The sequence below is a fragment of the Nuphar pumila genome, chromosome 8 (assembly GCF_984573655.1).
Source record: "Nuphar pumila chromosome 8, dmNupPumi1.hap1.1, whole genome shotgun sequence".
Taxonomy (NCBI): domain Eukaryota; kingdom Viridiplantae; phylum Streptophyta; class Magnoliopsida; order Nymphaeales; family Nymphaeaceae; genus Nuphar; species Nuphar pumila.
The window spans coordinates 2,597,495-2,617,500 of record NC_143256.1 but is presented as its reverse complement, the minus strand read 5'-3'; the positions used below and the strand labels follow the sequence as shown (position 1 = coordinate 2,617,500).

Genomic DNA, 20,006 nt, shown 5'->3' with positions numbered 1-20,006 from the left:
CCGACAGGGTCGGCTGGGCTGGGTGACTTAGAAAAAAAAAAAGGGGTAAATAAGAGGATATATATATATATAAGGTGAGATAGGTATAGGGTTTAAACATTTCTGTTAAACTCCTATGCTGCTGTTATGTTGTCGATCTTCGACAGGCTACACAGGCTGGACTGGGAACTGTGTACATGTTGTATGCTGTCCAGCTTCGACTCCTATGCTGCTGGGACTGTGTACACGCTGCCATAACCATTCGGGTGATGGCTGGACATGGGATGGATGTTGAAGTACTGGGAAACATAAATTTTTCCTTAAGGCATGCATGTCACAGTTAATGATAAACACTTACAGACATGCATTGATTGAATCAAATCATGTAACAGCAAGCATGCACTTATTTAAATTTTGCATTTGACTGTCACGTAGAACAGTAGTAGTTGTGTTGATGTGCCTATGACTATTGTAAACAAACCCATTTCATTGTTGGCTACATACCCATGAAAATACATATATGTTGATGTTTCTTTTAACGTAACAATGCATTTACCAGTGGACATGCACATGATATGAACATATAGTGACATGCATAGGTGACTCTTGTTAAGGTTTGCAACCAACATGAGTAGTTACACAGTTGGAAAACAGGTATGCACATAAGGAAGCTCACTTAAAAGAAAACATGCATCAACTTGAGTTTGCATATAGGAAAATTTCTGTGGTTATGCTTATGGGTTGTGAGCTTGTAACTAACTTGAAAAATTTGCAAATTGAAAGTACGTGAATTACTTCACATACAATATGTTATGGTTTATGCATAATGTACATCGGTGATCAAAGTGAATTACCGAGGGTTTGGTAAACCCGAGTTGAGGGTTGTTGTTCCTTATTACTGTCAATGCATTGCAAAGATCATGTTTCTCTAAAATTTCGTTTTATTGCATTGTTCTACATGTTTCCACGGGCCGGAGTCCTGTGATGGCTCTCGCGAGATAGACGCGAGCTCTTCTCTTTATTTTTGCATATGGTGTTGCAAAACTTAAGGAATTGATTTTAATAAAAGATAATAATAAAGCACAGTGTAATATACCTTCTGGGATCACCCATCTGGAGAATGGGGATCTTAGAGATCCGGTCTTGGGGAGACTATGAGGATACAAAACTCTGTGTGCTAAATTTGGTCCCCTGAACCCGATATTGAGGTTCCTTCTCCTAGCCACGGTTTTAGGGAGAGTCTGTCACTTTACCTAGGGGTGGTGTGTTTTGACACAACTGTTGTTTTGGTACCAAGGAAGTGACACTTGTGGGCGTGGGGTGTCCCTTGTGTCCCCGACATTAGATGTGGAGGTCTAATGTTCCGAAGTTGATTCGGTCGAGGGCTAAGTTTGGAACACAGTAATAAAATACAAATTGTGTGCTAAGCTACCCTGAGAACCTAACTTGACCTCGGGGTTTGTACCCGTTTGGTGTATCCGCGGGCAACGGTAATAAAAAAAAAGAGAAACTTAAAGTTGTATGCATTTAATAGGGCATGCATAGGGAAACAAAATATCTAAATGAAAGATAATAAAATGATTCATGCATTGCACAAAAGTCATGCATTTTCCTGTTATGCATTAGATCATGCATACTTTAATGGTTCCCTTAATCAATATATGATGGTAAGTGTTGAATGTTTATTTCTTGATGCACGCTGAAGTTTTATTACATGCTACTGCTTTACTGTCTTTGTATGATTAGCATTTATGATTGTTGCATGAATAAATTCCCAAATGCTATAAACTGTCTTGTATGTATTTTCCTCAATTGTTGCACGATATCTTATCTTACCTTTTATCTCACTTGTTTCATTAAAAAGTAGTTGTGCTCAGGATTTCGATTCTGACACCCTACTTTATTGGTTTTTCGCAGGAACAGGTGATCAGTGAAGTCGACAGCTATTGGAAGGGCGCGAGAGTCACACTGAGTTTTGACAGCTTCATTTGTGGACAGAGTGGCTCTTTCTTTTTGGTCTTTCAGTCTAGTGTTCTTTTCATTTACTTATTTTCGTCAATGGTTACGTTGCTTTCTGTTGAGTAGAATATTGTCCTTGAGATTAATTCTTAACTCTTGAATAAAGAAATTGGTTTGGTTTTTATGGATGATAATTGCAATTTCGTTTGTGGTGCTTGGCTATTCACTTGGAGTTGGAACTGTGAGGACCTCGGATCTCTGGGAAGTTTTCCGCACTGGTAAAAAAAAAATCCTGATTTTTCAAAGGTATGAGTTGGGTTCGTTACATTAAGAGCATTCATAACAAAGTCAATGGCTAAAGAACAAACGAGTGATACCACACACGCATACTCAGAGATCACATAACATGTCATTTAGAGTCAAACTACAAATTGACAATCTAAAATGACATAACACGAGGTGCACATAACTCACCTCAACAAACATCTCTATTTCAATAATAACAAGGCCAAGAAGATTGATGCATTATATAAAGTTTGTGATGGGCTATACAAATGCCATAAGAAGGCAACAAATATTTATGGAAGTTATTTTCCAAGCAAAATACCGATTTGAAAAAAACATGGTTTCAAATCAAATAATGGTAGATGGAAAAACTTGGACTTATATGCTCATGTAATTATAAGTATTGTTAATATAAGCAAGTTATAAACACCTAACTTGATCTAGTTTATAAAAGGAATTGATTGGAACATATAAAGTTCCAAAAAATTTCCTATGATAATTTTGGCAATGTAAGAAGATAGAACTTACAAACAAAAAGATTCTTCACAAATGATCTCTCACAAGAACCATATAGGTTCACACACAAAGCTTTCTCACACGAACCACTAGGGTTCACACATAAGAACAATAAAGAGAAAGCATAATATAAAAGAGGAACGAATTTCATTCAAGTGGGATAAAACTTCACAACTAATCAATTTTTAAGAACCCCAAACGGAACTTCAAAAAGAAGCTCACAAGAGATCTTTCTCAATGAACACAAAGATTCATTCAACACACTCACAAGAACCGAAATACTCAAAAGAGTGCACACACCAAGAGAGAAAAATATATCTCATCAAAGTGGGATAAACCCACACAGAAAAGTAAGTTTTAATAAGAATCATGCTTATTATAAGCAATTCTTCAAAAAGAGTTCATGAGTACATCAAACAAGAGATAAATGCAATAAGGCATATCATATGCAAGGAATCCAATGATTCTAAAAATAATGTAAATGATATCGAAAAATTCTATTTAGATTTTGCTCACAACATGATTATGAGACAATTAATATCATTAAAGAGAGTCAAATAAAAGAAATATAAAAATAATTAAGGCCACATATCATTTTATGGATGTGCATATATTCTCATAGAGGGAAAAAAAACTCAAATCACTTTATGGATGCGCATATATTCTCACAGAGGGAAAAAAAACTCATGCAATAATTAAGGCCGCATATCTTATATCTTTTTTAGGGAAAAAAACTCAAAAATCATTTTAATGTAGGTATGTAATTCGTGTGTTTTTCTACTATTTTAAATTCTAAGATTTCAGAAAATTTGGCTAAGTGTTTTGGTAAAGTTGATAAAATCTTCAATTTTAGGTGGTGTCAGCTGAATTTGGGCATGACCCAGGACCCATTGACAAGACCTAAACGAGCCAATTAAGATTTGGCAAAACTTTTTATTTTTGACCTTTAAAATCGAGCGAAATTTGGGTTAAATTCAGGTAAAATTCGAAGGTGAAATTTAGGTAATATATCATTAGATGCGTCTCAAAATTCTGAAAACATTGATATTTTGTTTTTCTGAATTAGGGCTACGGTTGGCCCGAAAATCACATTTTTTCAAAAATGACCTGTCTCAATGTGACCGATTCTGGATTGAATCGGATCGGATCCAATCTGTTTGACCCAAGTTAATATGGATCTGGAACCAGTCCAAGACCCATATTAATTAGGATCTAGTCCAGTTTGAGATTCGTATGGATATTGGGTATAGATTTGGATCTTGGATTCAGATCCGAAATCCAATTCCAACCAATTTAAAGTTTTAAATTCGATATAAAGGTTAAATTTAGTTAAAATCCATGTTAAGAAAACTCCCAAAGGGGTGAGATACCCTCTGAAACTTTCTAAAAATTATTATTTAATAAATAATAAATAAATAAATATTAAAAAAAATTAATTCCAAAAATTTATTTTTGATATGGCAGAGTTCTACATTTGTAGAACTCTACCTAATATGTAGGGATTCTCGAAGAGCCCAAATGGAGTTAAAGTAAAACAAAATAAAATACCAAATGGATAAAAAGTAGTTAAAAAGGAAAGAGGAGGTTAGAGAAGCAACGTCACCCCCTCTCTAGAAGAAATATATCTCATAGCCAAATGGAAAACTCGAGAAGCAACGTCACCCCCTCTCTAGAAGACCAAAAAAAAAATATAAAAGGGTCTAACTGGCCCCTCCTAGATTTTGTTTTCTAGAGAGAGAGAGAAAGAGAGGAAAAGAGAGAAGAAGAAAGATAAGGAAAAGATGATCATTTCTGTTTTGATCGCCCGACGAAGATTTTCCAGTTCTTTTTCCGTCTTCCATCCAAGGTACGAGTTCCTCTCTTGATTCGAACGGGGAGAAATAGTTTAAATCATATTTATGTGGGGATTCTAGACGGAAAAATAACGAATCTGATTTTTTTTAGGCATGTTCAATCAATGCCTTGATGCACGATGGCATGAAACTCGATTTTTATGAAAACATGGATGGTTTCTCCTATTTATTCATGTCTTAACTATTGTTTTCTTCGCAACAGCATGATGACTATATATATATATATATATATATATATATATATATATATATATATATATATATATATATATATATATATATATATATATATATACACACACAGTTTTGGTTTGGGTTCAGATTTGACCCAAACCAGGCGTGCCGCAGAAGCCTATATATATATATATATATGGGGGTAATTGACCATGTTGTGGCTGACTATAGTGGTCTGATTTGGATCAGATCTGATCCAAACTAGACCTGTCACCGATTTCCAGCATGCTGACATTATTAGTGCCATATCTAATGTGTTTTAAGACTGTCATTAGGCTTTGCAAAATATTCTTTATATTTGCCAATGAATCGGTGTCCTACTAGGATGATTATCTAGGCTATTTACAGGCTGAATATATGGGCTGTGATAATGAGAATCAGAATTGTTAAAACTATATTACGAACTGTCATTAAAATTATTTTTTTCTAAACTGATATGCTGGCTGCGATTTGTGACTGGATTGATGTATTTTTGGTCAGACTATCGGCTGGGTCTGATCAGATTATATCCAATCTGATTCCAGCCGAGAGTCATCAGCTTAGTATATGATATAAAAGAAAAACTGCCATTAAGGCATATGTACATGGGTGGAGTCGTTGGCTCTTAAAAGAAAAGAGGATCCGATTTTCTATTATGATGTATAACAAATTTATTTGAGTTTTTCAGCAGTATCAATGTTTCATATTAGAGCTATTTTAAGGCTATCATAATTGCTTAATATCAAGATGGGATTTGATGCCATCAGGTTGGTCCAAACTGTTTTCAATGTGGACTTATGAACTGCTATGATGCTGTGTTGTTTTGTTTTTAAACCTCTAAACTGCATATAAGCATAATCATGTATCAAAAAAGAAATTTTCCACTTTCAACGGGAATGAGTTGGGTTCGTTACAAGCTTGATCAAGTATTAAAGCAAAAGACAGAGCTACTGCATCATTAGAATTAGCATGTATTACATATTTATTGCATGAATTGGGTGAGAAGGTTCTAAGATCTGTGATAATCAAAGCACAATCAAATTATCTTTTAACCATGTTTATCATGGAAGAACAAACCACATAGAGATCGATTAGCATTTATTCGAAGTAAGATTGAAAGTGGTGAGTTAGAAGCAAGGTTCATTGGGACCGAAAATCAAGTGGTTGATCTGTTTACAAAAAGGTTGACAAAATGCAAATTCTGATTTTTGAAATCCAAGTTGTTCATGGTCATCACCATGTACAACTTGAGGAAGGCTATGGAGAGATGACGTTGGAGGTGGTTTTGATCTCATCTAAATATAATCTGATTCAAATCCAAACATGTGTTGTGTACAGTTTTGTTTAATTATTTGTTTCCCTATTTCTACGTTGTGTTAAGTATATTGTATTGTTTTGTATTTGGGAAAATATGTAATTATAAGATTTGTAACTGTTCTCAATATAAAGAAGAGATACACCACACAAGTTCACACATTGGGAATTGTGTTGTTGCTGCCCCTTTGCTGAGTCTCTTCATTCTTCTCTGTTGCATATTGTCTTTGGTAAATATCAAAGGGCTCTTTTATAATTGGCATAGAAGGAAGAGTATATAGACTTCAAATGGTTGTTGTGCTTAGAATTATTTGATACATTCAAGATATTAGGTATTTCATCTTACTCTTATCATCATCATGCTCACTGGAGCTGAACGCATATTGTGACTCAGACTTTGGATAAACTAAAGAAGATAAGACAACCACAAGATCTTATATCTTCCTTGGTGGTTTCTTAATTTCATGGAAAACCAAAAATCAGTACAGGATTGTGTTATCTACCAAGAAGTAGAGTACAGCAATCGCGGAAGCCACATCAAAACTCATATGGCTTCATTGGCTTCTAAGAAATATAGGTGTCAAATTCGAGAAGAGCATTTCACTTCACCATGATAGCCAGAGTGCTACAAGTATTGTCAAGAATCTAGAGTTTCACGTGTACCAAGCACATTGAGATAAATTGTCAGTTTGTACATTAGATATACCAGATAGAATTAACCCCTTGCCTTATGTGAGGTCTGCATAACAACTTGCAAGCTTCTTCGCCCAAAGTCAACCTGTCTCTCAATTTCGTTCTCTTATCTCCAAGCTCACGATGATTCCCCTTGCATCATCTTGAGCATGGGGAAGTGTGAAAATATCTTGCATTATAGTACTTTGTAGATGTGTAAAAGTATCTCATATATATTATGATACTTTGTAGACTGTCACATAGGTGTGGGTGCGGATGCGACACTTAAAAAAAAACTTAGGTGCAGGGGTGTGGGAAGGGTATATATATAATTTTTAACAGTTTTAAGTTAACACTAGGTGTATGTGTGTGCATTTATATATTTATATATTATATAGATAAAACTGAACTTGGTTAAGGTTAACTGAATCTACTTTTGAACAAAAATGGACCTCAGTGTTGGTTGACTTCACCTGACACAAAGGAAGCCGTGTCCAAGTGTCGCACCCGCATGGGTGCGGTTGCGAGTGCGACGCGGGTGCGGTGCCCTGTTAGAAGAGTCCATGTTACATAGTTTGTAGATGTGTAAAAGTATCTCATATGTATTATGGCACTTTGTAGATGTGTAAATGTAGAATAGGGCATTTTCAGCCTGTTCCTTTATTCTAGGGGCATTATAGCCTTTTCACAAGATTTCTACTTTGCATCTAACAAAGTCTTGTATAGGGGTATTTTTGTCCAAGGGTTCTCAATGTGTTGTAACTAAGGCGTCAACACCTATAAAGTGAATGTATTTGTAATCAAACCTAACTAATAAAAATAGCTTTGAACCTTCCATTGATGCTCTTCTTGCAGCTGTTAAACTAAAACAGAAGAACATTATGAAATGTATTGCTACCAGATGAATTTGTGATAACTGACAACACGCTGGATGTGGGTATAATCACAGATATTAATTTGACAAAGAAAATACAATATTGCAATTATCCATTCATGTGACAGCCCACATTGATGAAATTTGTATAATTGTCCTTTACTGATAAAGAACAACCATACAGCTAAACTCTAACCTGTGGCATATTTGCGGACCAAGCAGCACAATCTATCCATTCCATCTAGTAGAAAACCAATAGTAGCATCAGCTGTATCCTGCAACAAAAGTTTAATATTCAGATACTCAAGGATCAAAACCTTTAATATCATTGGAAAAAATGAAAATAACTACTAACTATTTCAATTGGTGCCATCCTTGCTGCTTTGGACTTTAGGGATGAGATACCAATATGTTGGAAGTACCACAAAATTTCGTATCTTGTCAAAGCCAATGCAGAAAAAACCATCTAAAACAATACACATTTAATCAGTATAAATTTAAATGACAAAACAAATGCACAAATAAACAACAATAAAAATATTGATAGTGTCCCACAATAAAACAGGAAAAGTAGACAAATTTGATTGTAAACTATGCCACATGGATACCCAATTTTGGCTCCCATATCATGTCCCTTTATATGCTAGTCATATTGAAAACTTTACAAAAATGGTGGTATCCATGTGTCTGTAGATGTATCCATGTGACAGATTGTAAACCCACTTATGTCTATAAAACCCAGCAATACAACAAATATCGTAATTGGTCATCAAATGACACATTCCAAATATTTTTTCCCCAAACAAATTTCAAAGTATTAGAAGCGTTTTGTAGATGGATTATCACCATCAAGGGTTATTGGATAATTTTATATAAATTAAGTGACAAATTTATTAGATTCCCTTTTGATATTTAAGACATCTTTCAATGCATACTTATATAAATTTCCTCTAATGACTGTGTTTACATTAATGCAAAAACTAAACATGTTCACAAATTTGTGAAAGGAAAAAGTTGGAGTGGCCAAGTTCAAGGGCAGCAGGAAGGTCTAAGGAGTCTCGCGGTCATCAAGTACGAAAAATGGTTTTGATAATTAGGATTTAGTTTGTCATAATATTTTTTAAGTAATTATAATTTCTCATAATTAGACTTAGTTTTTCTTAAATTAGTTTTAGCAATAATTAGCCATAGCTTTCTATAATCAGAACTATACTTTCTTAAATTAGTTTTATAACTAACTATGGTTTTGATCATTAGGATAAAGTTTGCCATAAGTTATTTTCTTGTAAATAATTATTTGTTTACAATTACAAAAAGATTTTCCTGAATTGATTCCATGAGAATGATAGCTATAGTTCTGATCATTATATTTAAGTTTATCATAAGTTAATTTCATGTGTGCATATGATTTAGTAAGAGTGTCTTGAATTTAAGTAGCTTCTGCTTTAAACCATTAAAAGTTAATCTTCTCCTTAAGTTGGTATTAGTAAGTAAATATGATAAATTAGATAATTGTTTACAATTTCATATTTTCTCAAATTATTGATTTTTCATAAATCACAAAGTTTTGTGGTTATTAAATTTGGTTTAACAACCACCTTCAAATTAAGTTGATTTTCTAGATTGTTTTAAAAAAGGCAATTAGATTTCAAGACTATTTAAGAAAGCAGTTATCTATAGGACTCATGGATTGGTTATCTTAATTGTATGCACATGCCACTTTAGTTTTGATTTTATCTTCTTGAGTTCATTAAAATTGTGTTACCAAGAAAAACTGATTTAACCATAAAAATAAAATAAAATCTCATTTTTAAAAATTGATAATGATTCTGAAAAGAATGTTGTTTTGAGAGGAAAGAGAACGAAATTTATTAAAATGCAAAGAACAGAGTACATGTTAACATGAGGACGAGATATCCTCATGCAAGGAGATGGATGACGACAATAAGGCCTCGAATTACTAATGCAGGCCCTTGAGCATAACTTGACAAGAAAACATAAGGTGGTTATGCTTCTGAGTTACCCATGAAAGTCCCCAATCAGGGCAAACATGACTGTTGGGAGGCATTAAAATACAATGTATCGATACATACATACATACATATATGTAATATCAGGGGTATTTTGGTCTTTTTAGTTCATGTAATAAATACAGTCTGGTAGGGACTGTATAGTCTTTTTATTTTTATTTTATTTTTCTGTTTTTTCATGTCATAATCAAATATGACTGTTGGGAGGCAGTCCATTGCACTGACTCCCTTTCCTCTATGTATGGATCTATAAATAGAGCCTCTTCCATGTGTATTTTTATGCTTCTCACAAGCATATTAGAAGTCATATAAAAATATATTTTTTACATTGTGTTCTTGTGAGATTGTTCTCTTGTGACTATCTCCTTTGTGAGATTGTATTTGACCCAATAGTGGTCCATGTGTTTTTGTGATCTCTTGTAGCCTTTAGTGGCATTCCATTGTGATTGTTATTCACTTTATTTCATGGTATTGAAAGTATCTTAAGTGTGGTATCTTTATGGTGGTGGTCATCTTCAAGCCTTGCTCTTCATCTTCAAGTCATCTCCTTCACCGTGATTGTTATTATGGGTGAAAGAGAATCATCTTTCATCATCTCCTACAAGCTCAACGAAAGCAACTACTTGATGTGGGATACCGTCATGGAAAACCATATAAAAGAGAAAAAGCTATGGGATCTTGTTAGCGGAACCACTAATGAACCCCAACTAAAGCTAAGAATAAGAGAAGGATACCAAATCAAAGCTCTTTCCGAAAAAGAAGATGAGAAAGCTTTGCAAGAATATCAAGAAAAAATGAAGGATTGTGAGGCTAACAATGTTCAAATACTCTCATGGTTCATGAATGTCATGGAGTTCAAGATTGCTATCAATATCATCAAGTTCAAAAAAGCATGTGATGCGCGGATTTTTTAAAGAGCACATTCATTCAAAAGGACATGTCTCAACTATATTATCTTCAAGATAATGTACGTAAAACCAAGCATGGAGATAAGAGGTAAGAGATTTTTATGGTCTTTTATCCCCTGATTGGGATCAATTAACTATTCTAGAACCTAAGGGGAAAGATTCAACAATTGAAATGAGGCAAGTAGAAAGAGAGAATCTTTTCTCTTTCTTATATTGCCTTAGACCGGAATTTGAACAAGTTCGGTCATCTCTATTTCACAGAACTTTTACTCCTATAAATGAGACCCTTGCTCAAATATGTCAAGAAGAAACTAGACTTGAAATGCACAACACTAGTGATGAGGTTCTTGTCGTATCAAGACCCGAAAACTATGTAAAAACCTATAAACCTCTTCACTTTAAGAAAAAATATAATGGAGGAGGATATACTAGGTGAGGTTACAATAGGGGAGGATACAAAAAAAGTAAGATTACTTGTCATTATCATAAAGAACCAGGCCACATAAGGTCACATTATCATAAACTCAAAAAAAGTGGCCGCAGTAAGTGAAATGTAAAATCCACATAAAAAATATATAGTTGGACCCGGGTCAGATCCGAATCCAGACCCGACCCGGATCCAAAATAGGCACTGGGGTCGGGGCACCGCCCCACCGCCCTACTTTTTAGGCTACGTAGGGGGAGAGGGGCATGCGGCAGACCCCTTCTGTAAGGGCCCAAAATTTCAAACTTGCGAACCTTTCAGAAAACAGGCAAGAGACTAGAAAAAATATCTTTCCTTTAGAGTTTGTTTATGAAATCAGCAGAAGACTATTCGTTTGTTAAATTCAGAAAGGCAAGTTGACAACTTTGGGCACGTTAGCTAAAAGAACAAAAACTCACAATCCATGTTACTTGCAAAACACTTGAAAAAGCCACTTTCAATTAAGAAGTTCCCAAATAGTACAAAATTAGGATATCCAAAGGAAAATCTGTGACAAAACCCACAAACGTCCAGGACGCGAGCTAAGAGCAGGAAAAAGAAATCTTGAAGTCATCTTGCCATCGCCCGTGGTGTACCTAATCATCACCAGTACCTATAGAATGGGTTAGCTAATGGGCGACAGGCTTCTCTTCAAACCCGAGCCCATTAAGAACAGGGCCAAAACCCGGCCCGTTCGTAAATGGGTCGGCCCGGTCAATGGCCCAGTCCATTAGCGGGCTGGGCCGGCCCGATGCCCACCCCTAGTTTGAAGGGTGAGGATGTCACTGCAAAATTTCTCCTACAATCCTTAGGAGAACAAATGCAGTTTGGAGAATTTATTATTGGATGTCAAAAATGAAATCATCTTAGATCATGAGAACAATCAAGCTGAATGCAAATAATCTGATATTTTATGAGAAATTAAAAGCTCTAAACCTGATAAACTAAGTTCACATAAGATCTAGATATTATCATTTTAATAGAACCAAAATTTCCATGATCTTATGCAATGTATTCACGTAAATATTTATTCTTTCATGTTTAATGGCCAGCCATGGATAGTGACCTATTTGTTCTTTTATTTCAAATGTAGTGAACATTTAATGACTCAGAGAGACTTCAACAATTTGATACTAAAAAGACAATGCATCAAGTAATGAGATAATGACTACAGTTTGCATATACTGTTCAAAGAAAAAGAAAACCAAAAAAATGTAAAACAGTAAAAGGTATGACTAGAATTCGATAAGCTTAAGCAGGAAATAGCACCTGAATATTTGGAGACAGTAAACTAGGCTGGTCAGCGAAAAATAAAACCATTCGACCAATCTCTTGTTTTAGCAAAACTCGCCTCTCATGATGTATAGCATCACAAATCATCAATGCTTGTTCATGCACATCGCTGCATCTCATGACAGATTTCAAATAAAAATATCACAATTGAAAGAAGCAAGAATTTGGGGACAAATGAGGCTTCAATAAAGTGTATTGATTAAAGAAAACTAACAGAAATGCCGAGTATGCTGTGCACAAAAGTAGAAAACATGAGTTTATATTTATACATAATCTTCCCTCACTACAAATGACAGATTGAGCCACAACATGATGCAGATTGATCCACTAAAGAAAAGCAACCAAGGAATCACCATAAATACCTTATGCTTCAGTTTTTTTCTTTCTAAAGTTTTGATCTTCCAATACAGCCATGGTCTTACCTCGTCACAGATATCAGCTATATTTTGAAAATATCACCTATACCTATCTTTTTAATGGGTAAATGATATTAAAGGTAAGATGCTGTGAGATTTTAAAAATTCATATTTATTGCGACATTGTCACGATATGACGGTTCTAATATCGTGATATTTTGAGTCACATTTACTTTTATATTTCTTTTCTACATTTTAAATATATTTTTTCTTGTTTCTTTTACATTTTTTATATTTTGAAATTTTTATCTTATATTTACAATTCTACAATAACTTTACTATCTAGACATATTCTTTTCTTGGTTATTTTTACTATCTTTCATATTTTTTATATTTTTTCAGTGCCAAGATTTTTCCAAGATTTTCCTGAAATTGATCAAGCAACCTTTATTATCGTGAGATTTGGCTTGCTGATATATAGTTGAGACCGATATTTGTGACTATGGTCTTACTATAAATATGGACTGGAACTAACACTTTGAAGAAGACACATTCATCAGTGGAGAGGGTTCAACTCCATTATGTTTTATGGTGTCTTCACTGTCATGCATAATCATCCCTATCTTATGAAATGCCGAAATTTTCATTATCCCTGCCTACAAACGTAAGATACTCAGAACAAGTGATTGTGGGGAAGTTTTCATATCCCTTAGCAAGTCTCTGAAGTGTGTAGTACACTGTCATGATCGTTTCTGGACTGACCAATCATTTCTGAATGATCAAAATTATTTATTAATCTCTACCAAATTATTAGAAATTGACTACTGCTACTTGCAAAAGAACATAATATAATTCATTTTGTCATTCAACAACAAAAGCTAATTGCAAGAATCACAATAAATAAAATTCCAAATAAAAGAATATATAAGAAAGGAAATGTCTCAGTGCATCAAACGGAAATCTATACCTTATCATTTTCTCAACCTGCTTTGCTACAGTATATTCCAGGTCTGCTTCTTTCTGCTTTGTGCGCCCAGTTTTAGCCATCCTTTTGGATTCGGATATTCTAGGAAGCACGTACGATTGGTATTCTTCATGTAATAGTATATACTGCAGAAAAGGGAACAGATATTGTTAATAGAAAGGTATTATAGAAAATCAAGTATTAGAGTTTGAGCAGTACCTCATCCCTGAACAAATTCAAGACAAAGTTTTCCTTAAGTGCAACCTGCCATGAAATGTTGAAGAATTGCTTTAAGGGATAAAGGAAATCCATGTATGCAGAAGCTTCACATATAAAGCAGCTCATACATGTAAAAGATAATACATGGGATGAAGAACCTATAACACCAGATCTATGAATGAAAGCCACCATGCACATATAGAGGCTTCCACAACATTAGCTAGTCCTTTAAGCTCAGAATACATTCCACTGTAACAGTAGCAACATCCCACTAGCTTTTTTTTTAATCAGGAAAGACAGCTTTTCTTCTAGCTCGTGCTACTACCACAACTGAAGATATCATCAACTGAACACTGCACAAATAATTCTTGAGACGTGTAATCTTGGACAAATTCATAGATTTTTGAAATTTATAATGAACCCTTAGATTTGACTTTTTATTAAAAATTTGAAGTTTTAAATTTTAACTATTTGTAATGGATTCGAATGACCGGGTATTTGCCTATTAATATTTAATATCTTAACTAAACAGAGTAAAAGCTAAAATAAATATAAATAAGGGTGTCTACTTAAGTGGTATTGTAATGTCTCACAAATTTTGCTAATTATAAATTTAATAAATGTAATTTTTATTAAATAAATATATTTTTACTATTTGAATTGATATAACCTTTTTACGAAGTTATTCTGAAACCATTAAAATGTATCTTGTTAAGTTTGAAACACCTCAAAAGCACTTAATTTGGTTTGTAACTCATTAAAACGATTAAATTGAATATTTTAACAACATTTTATTTATAGCAATGGTTGAAATGACCATTTTACCCTTCTTTGTCAGAAAGATGAAATTAGGCATATAAAACACACAAAATTGACAATAAAAGATAAAAACACATTTTTAACTCGAAATAAAGCAATTTCTCTATTTATTTACTCTTAAAAATTCACAGGTTTTACAGTATGGGCTTAAACAAGCCCCAAAAGCTTGGTATGATAAATTTAGTCAAGTTATACTTGATTTTGGTTTTCAATCTTGTTTGTTAAGAATTCTGATGCATGTATTATTATTATTCTCCTCTACGTAGACGACATGAACATCACTGAAAGTGATAAGCAGGGAGTTGACAACATTAAAAAAATTCTCAAAACACACTTTGAAATGAGTGATTTGGGTTTCTTAAAAAAAATCTTGGCATAGAAGTTTCTTATTTTTCTAAAGGCTATTTGTGTCACGGGCCTATTTCCTTCAATGGGCCAGCGCGGCGCGACGGTCCTTCCTTACCGCCGCAAGCCTACTCGTCAGCTCGCTTGCCGGTCGCGGAAGCTTATGATCAGAGTGCAAGAGAGCAAGAGAGAATAGAGGGAGAGAAGTTGCAATCACAAGAAGCAATCACAACGAGGGTGAACAAAAGAAAGCTCAACGCATTTGATTCATTCACAATTTTGCCCGCAGGCTATTACAGTTCAAGTATACGGGCTGCCCCTTCGGAGTATTAATTCACCTGAACCGGGCAGCTTACATCAGACTCAACAAAAGCAAAACAGACTCTAAGCGCAACTGTACACTGTAAGTCGCAAGGGAACATGCTCCCCCCTTCAAATCATGCGCCGTCCTCGGCGCCATCTGTTTCGTGGTAAGCCCTGACTTCAGCCGGGTAGCGGCTGTTCATTCGAAATGCAGGCTCCCACGTTGGTTCCGTTGTTTCCTCCCACTGCACCAAGTATTTCTTCGCTTGCCCCAAGTAGTTGACCTTGTGGCGAAGGATCTGACTGAGGTGCTTCTCGGCCCGTTGTGCTGCCGGGGCCCTCTGCATGATGGGAGCGCGTTGCGGCACATTGCGTTCCGGGTATCCATCATCTGGATGGAACTGCTTGAGGTTGCACACGTGAAACACGGGGTGCACCTTGAAGTCTGGGGGCAAATCCAGCTTATAGGCTAGCTTGCCCACCTTCTTTGTGATGGTGAAGGGTCCCTCATACTTTCTGAGTAGTCCGCGGTGCCGCCCGCGGAAGATGCCTGTGCGACCAGGATATAACTTCACCAACACTTGGTCCCCAACTTGGAACCCTGCGGGCCGACGGTGTTTGTCCGCCCACTTCTTCATTCTCTTTACCGCTTTGTGTAGGAATGCCTTCGCCAACTCATTCTGCTCGTGCCAGTCGCGAACAAACTGATAGGCAAAGGATGGCCTTCCCTTTTCCTGTGCGGCAAGCGTGTGCGGGGTCAGTGGCTGCTGCCCCGTGGCTATCTCGAACGGGCTGTGGCCTGAAGACTCGCTCTTCTGCAGATTATAGCAAAACTGTGCCACATCAAGGAGCTTCACCCAATTTTTCTGATTGGCACTAACAAAGTGCCTGAGATACTGCTCCAGGATCCCGTTGATACGCTCTGTCTGCCCATCAGTCTGCGGATGAAAGCTAGTTGAGAACAGCAACTCAGAGCCAAGTAGCCGAAATACTTCACGCCAGAACTTGCCCGTGAAGCGAGCATCACGATCACTCACAATGCTCTTTGGTATGCCCCAGTGCTTCACCACATGCTTTACGAACAACTCTGCAGTCTTCTCTGCAGGGCACTCCTTAGAAGCTGAAATGAAGGTGGCATACTTTGAGAAACGATCCACCACGACCAAAATAGAACTGAGGCCCTCTACCTTTGGCAGACTAACAATAAAGTCCATGGAGATGCTATCCCAAGGACGTTCTGGAATTGGTAGAGGCTCAAGGAGACCGGCAGCCTTCTGGTTTGTCCCCTTATCTTGCTGGCAGATGAGGCATGTCCGCACATACCCCTCAACATCGTCTCTCATCTGCGGCCAATAGTAGCCGCGCTCAAGGAGTGCTAAGGTCCGCTCCTGACCAGGATGGCCGGCCCATAGTGTATCATGGCACTCCTTGAGTAGCTCTCGGCGGAGGCTTCCCCACCGTGGTACAAAGATGCGCCCCCCTTTTGTTACGAGGAGGCCGTCTTGTAGCCAAAATCGCCGAGTCTTCCCTGCCTGCGCCAGAGAAACAAGGTGTTGTGCGGTCGGATCTTGCTGCGTACCCTCGCGGATGCGGCTCAACAATGCACCCTCCAAATGCACTTCAGAAGACTCCGCACGCACAGCTGCCAGTTCAGCCCTACGGCTCAGGGCATCCGCCACAACATTGGTCTTCCCAACCTTGTACTCCAAGGCAAAGTCGAACTCAGCCAAAAACATCTGCCATCGAGCTTGCTTGGGCGTCAGCTTCTTTTGCGTCTGAAAATAGCTCGTGGCCACATTGTCCGTCTTGACGACGAACTCGGCACCCAAAAGGTAGTGCCGCCAGGTCCTGAGGCAATACACAATGGCGGTCATCTCACGTTCGTGCACTGTGTACCGCCTCTCTGCATCCTTCAGCTTACGACTCTCATATGTGATCGGATGCCCGTCTTGCATAATAACTCCGCCAATGGCAAAGTCTGAGGCATCAGTGTGGACTTCGAAGGGTCTCGAATGATCAGGCAGTCGCAGCACTGGCTCTCTCACTAAGGCTTTCTTCAAGCCCTCGAAGGCATCTTGGCACGCTCCTGTCCAGAGCCATACCCGATTTTTCTTCAACAAATCTGTGAGGGGCGCAGCAATGAGGGAATAACCTTCGATGAAACGCCGATAATAATTTGCCAAGCCGAGGAATGACCGCAATTATGGCACTTTGCTTGGCGGAACCCATTCCTGGATGGCCCTTATCTTCTGCCCATCCATACGCAGCACACCACGCCCCACAACGTGGCCAAGGAAGCTGATCTCCTCCTGCCCGAAGAGACACTTCTCTCGTTTAACACAGAGATCATTCTCCTTCAGCACCTGAAACACTGTTCGCAAGTGCCCGACATGTTCCTCCATGTTACTGCTGTAGATCACGATATCATCCAGATAGACTACCACAAACTTGTCTAAGTAAGGGTAGAAAATCTGGTTCATTAAAGTCGTGAATGTGGCTGGAGCATTTGTCAACCCGAATGGCATTACTAGAAATTCGTAAGCACCATAGCGGGTGACACAAGTTGTTTTCGGCTCATCACCTTCGGCAATCCTCACCTGCCAGTAACCCGATCGCAGATCTAGCTTGGAAAAGATACGGGCACTGCCTAGCTGATCGAACAAGTCTGCTATCAATGGCAATGGGTACTTGTTCTTCACCGTGACCTTGTTCAAGGCCCGGTAATCCACACATAACCGTTTAGAGCCATCATGTTTCATCTGAAAAAGGACCGAGGCACCAAATGGGGCTTTTGATGGACGAACAATGCCTGCGTCCAACATCTCGTCTAGCTGCCTGCGCAGCTCCTTCAACTCTGCTGGCCCCATACGGTATGGAACCATTGCGGGAGGCTTTGCTCCCGGGGTCAACTCAATCTTGTGGTCGACCTCGCGTCTTGGCGGAAGACGCTTTGGCAATTCCGGAGGCATCACCCCCCGAAACTCCTCCAATAGAGGGGCTAGGGTCGGCGGCACTGCTGCTTCTACCTTCCCTTCATCTGCACGCACTGCAACTAGGAATGTTTGCTCCCCATGCTTGACACCCTTCTTCAGTTGCATTGCTGATAACACTGAAGACTTGCCTTTCTGCGTAAGGCACTGCACTGTGTGGGACAGGTCCGATCCCATGATCGTCAACGTGTTAAACTTTGGCAGCATCATCACATTCTGGCTTCGCAGAAACTCCATACCCAGAATCACCTTGAAATCGTCCAGGGGCACCACAGAGAAGTTGGCTTTGCCGACCCAACTCCCCACTTGAGTAGCCACATCTCTTGCTTCACCAAGAATGGGCTTGACCTCAGAGTTTACTGTTTTGATAGTCCTCTGCTTTGGCCCAGTTTTCAAGCCCAACCGCTCTGCCTCTTCCCGCGAGACAAAGTTGTGTGTGGCCCCGGAGTCTACCATTGCCGAAGTAGACTTTCCATTCATGATGACTTCTACGTACATAAGTTCCTTACTGACCTGCATGTTCTTAGCTGCGCAACTTCTAGCTGCGTTAATCGATCGCATGGCGCCCATCCTCGGTTGCATGGTCTCAGCGTCACTGCCTTCAGTATCGCTGCATTCTTCCTGTGCAGCATTGGCTTGCCCGTCGTCCTTTACAAGGCGCTTTGGGCATTGCCGGGCGATATGTCTATCACCACAGAACCAACATGTCACAACCGCACCCTTGTTGTTGTTGTTATGCTTCGTGTAGTTCTGTTTCTTTTCGGGTTGATGGCGTGTCGACGCCTCACCTTTATCGTTGCGCTGCTCATCCTTCTTGCCTCCGTGGTCAGGCTTCTTCCCAACTTTGGTTGATGGGGTGAAAGGTTTGCGCTGAGTATCAACTAAGCGCTCCGCCGCCACATATGCATCCTCCAAAATACGGGGGTTGCTCCTTTCCACTTCGGACTGTGCCCATGGTTGAAGTCCCACAATGAACCAGTTGAGCATGTCGTCTTCTGGCATGTTAGGTATCTCCAGCATAAGCTTCTGGAACGTTCGGACATAGTCTTGCAACGAACCAGTATGTTTGAGTTCACGAACCATCCGGTAAGCCTGTCTCTGCGCATTTCTTGGCATGAAGTAGTTGCGCAACTCTACTTTGAAGTCGTCAAAGGTGTCTATCACACATTGACCCCTCTCCATGTCATTGCGCTTCCGCCTCCACCAAGCGATAGCATCACCATCAAGTAAGGCCGCTGCAGCCTTGATCCTCAGATCTTCAAGGGTCACATTTTGGATATCCAAGTAGTCTTCTACTTGGAACAAGAAGTTCTCAATGGCCTTGCTGTCGCGAGAACCATTGAATTTTGCGGGTCTAGGTACATCAATCCTTGACGATCTCTCACCATTTCCGCCATTCAGGGTCACCGTCCGCTGTAACGTACGGTTTCTCAACTCAAGATCGGCCACTGTAGTCGTCAACGAAGTGACCTGCCCCATTAGTAAGTTCACCTGCTCTTGCAGGCTCGCCACCACATCATTCAATCCATTGAATGAATCACATGCACGTGAAATCGCTTCATCATGCGAAGTCACATCTTCCACCAGCTTATTAACAGTTGCAGCCAACTCTTCTTGGCCCTGAGGTGAACCCATCTCCTCAGCTTCGGCA

General features: G+C 38.4%; 1 protein-coding gene across 2 annotated transcripts in view; it reads right to left on the bottom strand.

Annotated features, from left to right (window-relative positions):
• Positions 1–20,006, bottom strand: part of GRL (transcription activator) — a 190,099-nt gene that overhangs the window by 134,259 nt on the left and 35,834 nt on the right. Inside the window, exons 10-14 of one of the 2 annotated variants that reach the window (XM_090015945.1) lie at positions 13,899–13,943; positions 13,683–13,825; positions 12,336–12,468; positions 8,021–8,131; positions 7,862–7,940 (exon numbers count right to left, since the gene is read on the bottom strand). In XM_090015945.1, coding sequence (XP_089872071.1) covers positions 7,862–7,940; positions 8,021–8,131; positions 12,336–12,468; positions 13,683–13,825; positions 13,899–13,943 — 511 coding nt within the window. The remainder of the gene's footprint in view (positions 1–7,861; positions 7,941–8,020; positions 8,132–12,335; positions 12,469–13,682; positions 13,826–13,898; positions 13,944–20,006) is intronic. The other variant, XM_090015946.1, reaches the window with a different exon arrangement.